Source organism: Eubalaena glacialis, chromosome 14 (genome assembly GCF_028564815.1).
Source record: "Eubalaena glacialis isolate mEubGla1 chromosome 14, mEubGla1.1.hap2.+ XY, whole genome shotgun sequence".
In the NCBI taxonomy this organism is placed as follows: domain Eukaryota; kingdom Metazoa; phylum Chordata; class Mammalia; order Artiodactyla; family Balaenidae; genus Eubalaena; species Eubalaena glacialis.
This window is the reverse complement of record NC_083729.1, coordinates 1,082,335-1,094,523: the sequence shown is the minus strand read 5'-3', so window position 1 is coordinate 1,094,523 and position 12,189 is coordinate 1,082,335. Positions and strand designations below refer to the sequence as shown.

Below are 12,189 nucleotides of genomic sequence, written 5' to 3'. Positions count from 1 at the left end.
CGCAGAGGGAAAGGGCCCACGACGTCTCAAAGAGGGTCGCGGGTATTTGCAGAAGGACCAAACTCGCATCGCTCTGTCTGGTCTTGGGGACGGGGCTGCAGGAGTTATGTGTCATCAGAGGGTCCAAGTCCGTGGATCACTGAGGGGGTCGGTCTGCCCTCTGGTCCTTCCCTCCCCCGTCTCTGCACAACCTCATGCCTGGGTGTCCCTGACCCTCCCACCTTCCTACCCACTCGGTCCCCTCACGCTGCCCAGGACGCTGGTCCTAGGAACCCAGTCCAAGATGTTCCTAATTTCCAAATCTTTTCTCCGCATCAGAATGGACTTAAACTCCGCCAGTCAGCACCCTCGTAGGTGACAGGCCAACGAAGCTGGCAATTCCGGCAGACATTTCAACACCTGGTGCTATAACTGGCCCTCAAACCTCAACAAACCAGCGTAGAGGAGGAAGGCTCCGAACAGCGACAGCAGTTCCGAGCGGCTGGCAGGCAGCAACCGTGGTGTATGGAGAGCTGGACGCCCGGCTGGGACTAGTCTAGAACGGGCCATGTCGGCGAGGACGGGCAGGTCTGGCTGCTGTGGAAGGAGGCTGTGCTGGCCCAGCATCCTGGGACGGCGTCCCACCCTGTCACCTAGCAACAGGATGATGTGGAGAAAACGCCAGCCTCTCTGGGGCTCCGTGTTGTCACCTTCGGAAGGGCAGTAGGTGACACCTCCTTCTCACAGGGCCCCTGTGGGCATGAAATGAGGACTGACAGCCACAGGCCACGAGACTGACCACTGGGGCTGTTATTCTGTGTTCGCTCGATGGGGTTTGTACGATGATCACCACTTTTGCTTCTTTCCTGTAGTTGCTGCGGCTATTAAAATGCCATCATCTTCTCATTAGGAGCTAATATATCATCACATTTCTGTAGTTACAAGTCAAAAATGAATGTTGATATTTATTTCTATAATCAAAAAAGAAACACCTATTGATGCCGTAAGAAACTGTGGCCTTTGGTGATTTGAAACCCACGAGGGTGGACTCTTAGACCACGTCTTCTCTGACCTGGTAAATCTAGAGCAGTTTCTGCTTTGAAGAAGTGTCTCTTCTTTCTGTTTGTTCTTGTATTTTTTTTTTTTCTAGTCAGTTTTCTATTTGCTAGCCTACGGCCTGTCTTAATGGCTAGAAGGAACAGTAGTAACACAATCAGGTTTAGGACTAGACACTGAAAGAATTAAAAGGTGCGTCAGACATATTTTTTAGAGACAAAATACTAAATGACGCCAATGCTTGTATTTATAAAGTAATAATCCACAGAGTTCTAACCACAGCAAATTCCGGTCGTGAAGATGGAGACAAAATACCATACATGGCTCCATTTTTTTAAAGAAATGTTTTTGGTTTTCTAATTGTAGCTACTGAGCCTAAATTGTTTATAACAATCTGATTCAAAGGAGATAAAATTCAGACCTATGACATTTTACAGAGCTCACACAGGAATCCAAAAATGCACGTAATTACAGTAAAAACAAGGTTTTTGTTTGATGAGGAAACACTGGGGAGACCCTGAGCCACTGAACCGCCTGTTCATAACTAGAAGGGTAAACTGCCTGAAAGCACAAAACCAGAGATGGAATTCCAAAAGCTCGCTGTGAATGATTTTGAATTCTGGAGGCTGAAGCTTAGAACCTGCTTGTTGACAGGCTGCCTGATGGATCCCTTCCATCCGCCCACATCATTAAGGCTTGACTTTATCTCACATGCGTTTTGAAAGAGTTAAATACCGATAACTTGAAAACGTCCATTAACCCGCCAGGATTTTCAGCCACTCATGCAGTCTCTCCAGACACCCCCAGTCTTGCTGCTGGGGGTCCGGCAGCCTCGGAGGACACAGAGGTTGGTGACCAGGAGGAAGAGCCGAGCCTTGCTCAGTCAGATGCTAACCCAGTGTCCCTTGATGCCCCAGATTTCTCCTACAAGTAGGCAAAGTCCTCCACATCTGCTGTGTGGGCCCGGCCTCCCCGGAGACCTGCCACCAGGCGTGCAGGGCTCATTCACCGTGCGGGTCTTTATGCGGCACAGAATTCTCATGGTTCCAGTAAGGGTTCAGGCCTGGCTCGGGCCGCCAGCGTCACCCAGCCAGTAAGAGCAAAGGCCCGGCCTGGACCGGGAGGTATAAGTTCCCCTGTCACTGTCACCCTGATGTGGCTACGCAGCAAGGGGCGGCCTGCAGGGTCCAGGTCTTCAGAAGGGAAAGGACCCCCCAGCTTGTTCGCAGGCTCCCTCACCTGTGTGGCTGGGAGGCCGTGTGAAGAGTGTGTCCACCTTCCTTTAATCTCCTTGTAAAGCGATAAGGTCACCTAGCAAGGAGTGGAGACATGAACAGGTGTCTGATGATTGGAAAGCTGAGCCGTGTCCCTTTTCTGTGTGACACTGAGGGGAAACCACTTCCTCTTTGGGGCAAATGAATTGAAGATTATCCTGAGATTCTGAATTTGGAGACTTAATGAAAATCATGCGGATGACAAGTTTGGTAGGAAGGTGGGGAGTTTCATAGACTGTGGGCCTCATCAGCATCAGGCTCCCATGCAGCCTTTGTTGTGGTTTAGACGGGCAGGGGTGGAGGGCATAGCCTCTCTGCCCTGGTCTCTCCTTTCACTGACTTCCTCCTACTCCAAGCTCTTCAGGTGACAGGAGAGAGTGAGAAGGAAATCAGGACAACGCCGCCTCTTACTTGACTTGGCTTCTGCTTAGAATAGACTTTCAAAATGCTTCCAGCGGTTGCACGTGGTGCCTTGTTTTCAAACCACAACTTGTAGGTTCATCTGGTGGTTGGTTCTTGGTGGGTGCAGTGGTGCTGGCTCCCCAAAAACGCCAGTTTCGTGCAGAGGTAACGCAGCCTGGTTAGCTAGAGGCCGCTTCTCTGATCAGCCCACGAATATAGAGACCAAAGTGCATAAATTGAGAGGAGAATATAAGTTACACTTTCAAGGGTTCCTGAAGGCAGGGGTGCCTTTGCGTCTTGAGAGCTTAGCCCTGGGCCGTGTCGGGTGTGCATGTTGGGTGAACACTTCCACGGTATTTCTGATGCGTTCACTGGTTTTGTTTTCCTCCCTCTGGATGCTCTTCGGGAAAACGTGTATCCTTATTCTAAGGAGATTGATTCCTAGGAATTATCCAGAAGAGATACAATATCTGTTTGGTGCAATTAGTGGTGCTGTCTGACTAATACACGGCAAATTTGATTTGCTGAGGTTTGGAGAGATGTGTTAGATTTCAAAACTGTGCTGGTTCTGTGTGTGGGCTAGCAAGGATGTTGTTCTCTGTTATTGATGTGCCGATGTCCAAACCCGGTTCACCAACAAAAGCCTGTTCTGAGGAGACAGCACAAAATCCATAAAGAAAACACTTGGGGTCCCTGAGTCAGCTCTGAGTCAGCTGGCATCTTCTACGAATCAATACGCCTCATTTCCTCATTAATAAGCTTTAAAAGTTCTTCTTACTCTGGTTGATTTAATCATAGAAACAAAGAATATATTTGAAAATGGCAGCCAGTTAACCAAATCTAACCTAAAGTAGGGGAGGGATCCATCTGAGAATCCATTTAGTATTACCTATATTTTGCAATATACGTGGTAGCGATCACGTAACATGAGGGAGAGAGATCGTCCCAGATATGCCTTTAGTGTTGAACGGAATACATTTCAGATGAAACACAGGGGTTTCGTGTAATTTTTAAGTTGGCCTTTTTTTAAATGAGTTTTCCTAAATATTTTTTGAGATTGGATATGCCACTTATTCACGGGTTATTTCTGCCAGCTCACCACAGTTTTCCCGAGGCTGTGGGGTGGATGCTGGTAGTGTGTCACAGTGGCACTGAGTCGTCACAGTCTCGCTTTTCGTTGGCATCTGGTCACTGCGTACTTTCCCCACCCACCCTCTCCAACCTGCTGAGATATGTATAAAGAAACACAGGGAATCAGAGTTCCCTTCTAAGCTTTTGCTGGGGCGTTCCTCTTGCTTCACTGTGTATCTGGATAAGTTGTCTCTAGGTTAGAAAATTCAAAACCACTCCCAGCCCCAACGTGTGTTCCTGATACTGACCGCCCAGAGTCAGTGTCGGCGCATCCCTGCAGGACCCTCCAGAACCTCGGGCTTTCTTCTGTGCTGCCCAAGCATCACTGTGAAAACAATTTAAAAGCGATTGGTGTGCACATCTGCTTACAAGTCGGCGACAAGTTCACGAACTCTTAGAAAGCCTAGTCATACGATGAGCATAATTATTATGCGTCTGGTTGGGCTGTCAATAAAGGCCAATAAAAGAAGTAATGCTGAAAATTTAGAAGTAACGGAAAAGTAATATTTTAAAATTATACTCATCCTATAGAGTGGTTGCTTTGAATGTTAATTCAGGAAGTTCGTCGTTTGCAGCAGGTGTTTTAATGGCCTACCGTGCTGTGAGCGCACCGCGTTTTCTTTCTGCCGCCGCTGTCCTCGGACCTGCAGGTGGGACTCCGGGTCCTGTGGCGTGACAGGCCGGGCGTAACGCGCGCCGTGAGCTCGCCGTCCGCGCTGTTGCAGCTACAAGTTCTAGCCACCTTTTCCTCTTCTTTTCTTCTTTGTCCTTTTTTTTTTTTTTCATTTTCTTTGCAGAAGGCCATCAACTGAACTGCCACAGCACTCGCATAATGCAGGACGCGGAGAAGGATGACAACAATAACGACGAGTACGACAACTACGACGAGCTGGTGGCCAAGTCCCTGCTGAACCTGGGCAAGATCGCCGAGGACGCGGCGTACCGGGCGCGCACCGAGTCGGAGATGAACAGCAACACGTCCCACAGCCTGGAGGACGACAGCGACAAGAACGAGACGCCCGGCCGGAAGGGCGAGCTCAGCCTGGACCTGGACAGCGACGTGGTCAGGGAGACGGTGGACTCGCTGAAGCTGCTGGCCCAGGGCCACGGCGCGGTGCTGGGGGACCACGCGGGCGACCGCGGCTACGCGGACGTGCTGGCGCCGCCCGACGGCAGGAGCCTGACCTACGGGGCGCTGGGCAAGGCCGCCAACAACGGGCTGGCGGAGAAGCTGGTGGAGGAGAGCGACGAGGAGGTGTGTCTGAGCAGCCTGGAGTGCCTGCGCAACCAGTGCTTCGACCTGGCGCGCAAGCTGAGCGAGAGCAGCCCCCAGGAGCGGCCCCCGCAGCCCGGCGCCGGCCCGCGCCCGCACGGCCGCCAGGACGACGACTTCCCGGGGAGGACGCCCGACCGCAGCTACTCGGACATGATGAACCTGATGAGGCTGGAGGAGCAGCTGAGCCCCAGACCCAGAACTTTCTCCAGCTGCGTCAAGGAGGATGGGTACCGCGAGCGGGAGGACGACGCCACCTCCGTGAACTCGGACAGGTCGGAGGAGGGCTTCGACATGACCAAGGGCAACCTGACCCTCCTGGAGAAAGCCATCGCCCTGGAAACCGAGCGGGCCAAGGCCATGAGGGAGAAGATGGCGGTGGAGGCGGGAAGGAGGGACAGTCTGAGGTCCTACGAGGACCAGTCACCGCGACCGCTCCCCGGGGAGGAGAGGAAGCCTAAGGCCGGTGACAGCCATGTCAAAAAGCCATACTATGGTAAAGGTAATATTTCTACCTAACGTAAGTTGCCTCATGAAAGCGTGCGCTAGGGTAAAAGCTGTCAGGTGTAGGCTACGATTCAAGGGCACATCCCACTCCATTACATCACGAACGCATGTTTCTTAGGGTTGATTCCAGAGTTATATTTTGTGATTACGTCTCTGAAGAGCAAATGAAATATCTGTCTGAGAAATACACAAAGCAGCTGGATAACATGACGTTTCGATGGAAAATGCATGCCTTGGAAAGACAGGGTCAGAGCCCAAGCCCATCACGTGATAGAAAATATTAGGGTGAGCCTGTGTTCTTACAGATGAACCGCAATCCGTGTGGAGCGGCGGGGGTTTAGGTGACAAAAAGTCCATCAGGGATGAAGCACGTATTTGGTAAATTGCATTGAGTAGGTGGCATCATGATTTATAAAACGATCATCAAATGGCAGTTATCGATGAAACCTCCCCCATAGAAAACACCCCCGACAGAAATTGAACAGTAACAGGATGACTGATAGCGTAAGACAAGGGCGGTGACTGCACGTTCATTATCTTAAGGTAGTAAGGAATGGGAGCCGTTTGCTACGCATGGCCTGGTGTGTCCCAGGCTCAGATCAATAGCCATCCCTTTAGTATATTCACCCCCTCACTGTTCCATTCCATCGTGGAAACAGTTATGGTGCTTGCTTTATTGGGAGACACTCAAAACCATCCACTGTGATAGTTCCAACCAGCTTTCCACCTGTGAATTTTGTGGGCACGTGTTTGCATAGATCTGTAAATTCAACCATATCCATATAGAGTCACTACACCTAATATGTATATTTCCACCCTGAATGACTGACTTCATGCTTCCAGTAACAGCTGCGTCCACTTTCAATACGAGGCGGGTGATAATTTGACCTCGTGTAGGACCTTGTGAATATTTCAATTACAAGACTCTCAGAACCAAGTGAGAAGCAACTTCAAGGGTGAAATTGGTGATTCCCTAAATTCTTCGATATTAGTACCAAAAATGTTTTCTGTTTTGTATATTGTCCCATTTCTGATGAATATTGAGTTTCCTTAGAATGAGGTTCAAGAATTTGATTTGAAAATCCGTTGCTACGGAAACATCAAAGGATCAGAACCTCCTTTTTCTGCAGTTACACAGGTGTGTATTCTCCTCTCCATGTGTGCATGTACCTCCAGGGGCACATTGGGCTTCGCTTTAACCAAACCCCAGTTGGAGATGAACCTCAGCCAGAGCCCCGTCGGGTTCTGGATGTGGCCAGTGCTTGGGTGCTGACCATCGTTTCAGTAAAGCAGGTGCAGGCCAGACCCTGTGAGGCTCAGGGTATGAAGAAGGGTCATCTCTTAAAGGCCATGGAGTGAGGCATCAAGCTTGCTTTGGGTGTTGCCAAGACCAGGAGACACAGCTTGTGTGTCTATAACTAGAGCGCAATCTCTTAGAAATCTTTAGTTGGATATTTGAGACTCACATAGGAACTAGACACTTTTAGGAAGAAATAGTGTCCTTTCTCATGGGCTGGCTCAGGTGGACAAATGTGGCAGCGTTCTGTTTGGGATTCTGCAGAGTGCATTTCAGGACTGGGTCTGGGCATTGAGAAAGCAGCGCTATACTTACTGAGGAAACACGCGGGCTCATGCGGACCCGATGTTGCCGTGCCTTCTTTGGTTTCTGTGGTTCCTTTCAACCCAGCAGCTTGCTGTAGATTTTGATTCATTTTGTTTTGTTATTCTTGTTATTTTCTTTTATTCTGTTTTTGGCAAGAAGTGGAATTCAAATCATTTGCTTCCCCTAAATAAATGGGGACAGGATGGGAACAAACAGTAAAACCCCAAAACCAGGATGTGCTTTTTTCCCCCGAAATGCGGGAAGGGTTGGGGATTTGGACTTCGCAAATGAGCTGGAAAGCACTGATTTCTGCCTCTCCCCAGTTTTTCCAGATCTTCCTCCTCTGATCAAAGCGAATCGCCGTTTCTTATCAGTGTGTTCCACATCACTTCCAAATTTCGTTTGAAGACGTCCGTAGTTATATTCAAAACCAAATAAATAAAGCCAAGCAAGGACACCAAAATGGGGCAAAGAGATGAATGCTCTCCTTACTAAAAAAAAAAAAAAAAGCTATGTGCTCTCTTACCAACACGGACACATAGCACATCACCAATCTATTGTCAGCTTCTCCGCTATTTTATTAAACATGGAGAGAACACTCACACCAATTCTCATTCATACACAATCTTCTCAAAATGATTTAAATTATAAATGAGTAACCTTTCCAAAAGCTTGAGCTGAAACAAAAGCAGTTCACCCCAGGTACTTCCCTGGCGGTCCAGTGGTTAAGACTCTGAGCTTCCAATGCAGGGGGTGCAGGTTCAATCCCTGGTCGGGGAACAAAGATCCCACATGCTGCGTGGAGTGGCCAAAAGATATTAAAAAAAAAAAAACAAGGCCATCACAAAACGTCCTCTGTCTTTCTTCTCCTCAAGCAGCTGCCGGAAAGGGAGGAAGGGTGCAGCCTAAACACAGCACACAGTTTTTTCTAGACATTGTTGCAGGGTTTTTGGTTGAATCGTTGGCCCGTTTGCTTGCTTGGTTGTTTTGCGTTTGTTCAAAGATTTGCTTTCAAGATGAACTGGGATTGCAAGAAGGGAGAAAGCAAGGGGAGGTGAGGGTATTGGTGAAGGCAGAGGAGACCCACCTCCACCAGGACGCAGGCATCGAGAGGAGAGTACACGCTTGGTGTTTCCAAAACTGCAGTAGACGAAGCCACACGGTGTTTGCACAAATCTGCACTTAACTTCAGAACACTTTCGAAATCGTGAAATAATATAATTTGTTAGGAAACTGTAAATATACTCGTGAAAAAGAGTCACTTAATGATTACTAGTAGTTATAACTTAGTTTTATCCTTTAAAAGTCCTTTATATCTAGTATATAGTTTTAAATTATATCTCTAGTTTATGATCTTAAATAATATTTTCCTTGAAACTGTTACTGCACACTTACTATTTTATATTTGCATTCATTCTGTTGTACCACTATTATTATGAAATTACTCAAAAGGCAATAAAATGCTGAGCTTTTTGGTTGCACACGTAAGAGAAGCTCCAATAAGATATTTAGAAATGAAGTCACAACAGCATAGGTTCAGATTTGTCTTCAGAGATGATTATCTATAAATAATGGTAGGAAGCAGCCGACTGTTATATCTAGGACACTACCCTCAACGCCATCACTGGTTTAAGAGATTCCAGGACCTTAAAGACACATTTCAGAGAATAGAATGTTAGCGAAAAATAAAAGGAGGGATTTTTATATAAACATAAAAGTCTTTATATATTCCTGTGAGTCCTTTGTCTGTTTCAAGTTCACATGAATGACTTGAGAAAAAAGCCCATAAGAGTTCCAAAATTTTTAAACCAATCTTTTTTTTGATATAAAATGAATTCTTTGCCAAAAGTAAAACATCTATTTTCCAGTGATCATGATTGGTCTGATTAATGAGATATCACTATAAAAATATTAAAGCCTTAAAGAAATTTTAACTATAACATCCCTGGGCCAAACTCCCAGTAACCACCATGTATCGATCATCTGTGCACCTGGTTTTGAAAACTGGCTCAAAAATAGTGTTTCACACACTCATGTGACTATTTGGTCTGGGTTTTTGGAGTTATTTTCTGCACATTTATGAACTGTGGTCAGTTCTGGATGTAGAAATAATTTTGTTAGCAATGTCATTGCATTTCTGGCATCTGCCATTCGAGTTTTGACCAAATGTCTGCTCTGCTCCTCCCCGACTGGTACTGCAGAGCCCACGGGCTGCCTAGAAGCATCACCTCTTAGTTTTGTGCATGCACGCACAGCTGTCAGAGCCTGCCTCTGGTTCCAAGTACAGACGAGGAGATCAAAACAAATTATTGCTCCAGCAGCTTCTGAAACATCTTTGATTGCCCATCATCTCTGTCAGGTGGGATTTCCACCATTTCGGTCATTTGCTTGCAGTGCCTTCTGAGAGTTCAGCTGGTCTTGAGAAAAGCGCTGAATTGGTGTGCTAAGGACAGTGTTGCAGGAGAAGTCTCAGCACCAGTAAAACTGTGCAGCTAGTAGCGCGTGCAACCAGAGCGCTCAGTAAGAAAGAAGCTCTGCTCAGGAGTGCTTAACTGGCGTTATGTGTCCTGGTTGGATGTAACAAAGCAGTTGCTGAAGGATCACGGAAACGTTTTGTTCTCTGAGAAGGTCACTGTCTCATCATTATTTATGTTGATTTCTTTGAGCAACGGCTTATCATGTAACACACGGGGAACAATTAATCAAGAGTTCAGGTAGGGAGAGCGTGTTTTTCTTTAGTATCGAAAGTAAAATATTTTATGATTCATGATTACACCGCTTAAGGTTAAAAAATCACCCCAAACCAAAGAACTACCCACGGATGTCACAGTCTGTCCCCGACACCTGCTTTGTTTCTTTATTGATCAAGGTCTCTTCGGTTGTGAAATAATCACATTTGTCTTCAGCTGGTAAAAAATTCATTCTATTGACACCTGTTGTCGCTTTTAGATCCCTCGAGAGCAGAAAAGAAAGAGAGCAAGTGCCCCACCCCCGGGTGCGATGGAACGGGCCACGTAACCGGGCTTTATCCGCATCACCGCAGTCTGTCCGGATGCCCGCACAAAGATAGGGTCCCTCCAGAAAGTAAGTCCATGTTTCACCAGCGCCCTGGAGCGCGCACACCTGTGACTTGTTTCTGCATCCTCCTCGCCTCTGTCATTTCCATCTCTGGTCAGTGCAACCTGACTTAGGTGTCCCCTCCTTGTCCGGGCGGGCAGCTCAGCCAGGACCAGGGCTCTACCCCGCCCCGCAGCGTCCAGCATTTCCTCGGCGTGGTCCCCGTAGACCTGCCCCAGGACCCGGGCTCACCATCCGGTGTTGCCTTCTGCAGCTTGGCCCCCGAGCAGCTGGCTGGGGCTCTGCTCCTTACTTCATTTCCAACTTGCTCTGTGACCCCCCAAGCCAGTCACTTCTCTCCTTTTCTCCTCACAAATTGTAGAACTGAATTTAGATAGTCTCTGAGCCATCCATCCAGCACTACACGGCTATGAATCCCTAAGGAAAATGGCCTCGAGACGTCTTTTGCCCAGTTATCTGAACTTCTCCATTTCCGTGAACCAGTACTTACGTGTTACTGCATTTTACTTGTAAAATCTATTTCATGTTGTCCCGACATTTCTACACAATAAAATCTTAAGTAAGAGGGTTTAACTTGGGTGGGTTTGGATCTTACACATGCATTTTAATTAGTTAAGTTCTGAGAATATGCACTTGACCTATGAAGACAACTAAATTTCTTTTAGAACTGAAATGATGTGCCCTTTTTTTGTTTATCTTTCTCTCGGCATATAAAGTATGCCAACTATTTAGGTAGAGTTAGGATTGATGGCTCAGAAAAAAGGCACATTTTCAGCAATGGCTCTGTGTCAGATCCTGACTTCAAGTCTAAGGTGGTAGGGATTTTCCTCATTCCGGGAGACTCGGTTTCTATGGGGGGAAATGTCATGGCTCGGCTTGTTTGTGACAGTGACCAGCTGAGTGGTGACGTTGCTTTCCCATCACAATGGCCAGCTTCGGAAGTACAGAGAAAAGTTTGTAGCTTAGAAAACAGGTTTAGCAGAGTGTTTTCAGGTGACATATTTGTAGAAGTTATTGTGGCTCCAGCTTTGCAAGTGGCCCCTCGCAACAATAAAGCCATGTGTCTCAGACCCGTCTTGCGGGCAAAGGCGCAGCGTTGCGGCCGCAGCGGATTGGAGAGGGGCCGCGCCCGTGTGTTACATGAGCAGGAGCAGCTTGCTTCACCCACAGCAGCTTCTGCCCTAGCACCCCCTGCGGTCGGGCACCCCGCTGGCTGGCACCCATCTAACCCCAATAAACCCTGCAGGGGGTATTGGCCCTGTTGTCAGATGAGGGACATGAAGGCCAGATGGTCACCGCCTCTCCCGGGAACCAGCACAGCACCCAGCGCCCTGAAGATGCTCAGAGCTTTCTGAGCTGGTCTGAGCAGAGAACCGAGCTCAGACCTAAACCCGCCTCTGTCCCAACCCTGAGCTCATCTGTCTCCACGGAGACCTGGGTTTGACGTCTCCAGTTCAGTCTTAACAAGCTGTGTGTCGCGGGGCAGGTGACACGCTCTGTACTTCTTGTTCTCATCTACAAAGAAGGCATTAGGACCAAGCTCTAATGTTTGAAGAAGAAAGAGCTTCTTTGTGCACTTTTTCTTTGAGACATCAAAGTAGAGCATCAGTTCCTTCTCGTGGCTGAACAATCCTCCTGACTCCATATTTTCACAAGAAACGTCTAAATGCAGTCACACGTGGCCTGTGTCCCAACCAGCTGCACCCCGAACCTGCTCACACAGCCCCGGTCAGATCACACCTCGCCTCGCCTTTGCTTACGTGCCGTGGGGACTCAGCTCTGACACCAGTATTACAAACACCTCCCAGAGCATCCACAGAAAATTGTTTCTAAAGATTTACTCATATGCAATTTTTTATAGTACCATAAAAATGTAAAAGAATTAA

At 47.8% G+C, this 12,189-nt stretch overlaps 1 protein-coding gene across 3 annotated transcripts in view; it reads left to right on the top strand.

Annotated features, from left to right (window-relative positions):
* The window catches only part of MYT1L (myelin transcription factor 1 like), a 134,819-nt gene that overhangs the window by 35,656 nt on the left and 86,974 nt on the right, over positions 1 to 12,189 (top strand). For 2 of the 3 annotated variants that reach the window (XM_061168841.1, XM_061168842.1), the window contains exons 5-6: positions 4,640 to 5,611; positions 10,175 to 10,309. In XM_061168841.1, coding sequence (XP_061024824.1) covers positions 4,640 to 5,611; positions 10,175 to 10,309 — 1,107 coding nt within the window. Of the gene's footprint in view, positions 1 to 4,639; positions 5,618 to 10,174; positions 10,310 to 12,189 lie in introns of all 3 variants that reach the window. The other variant, XM_061168840.1, reaches the window with a different exon arrangement.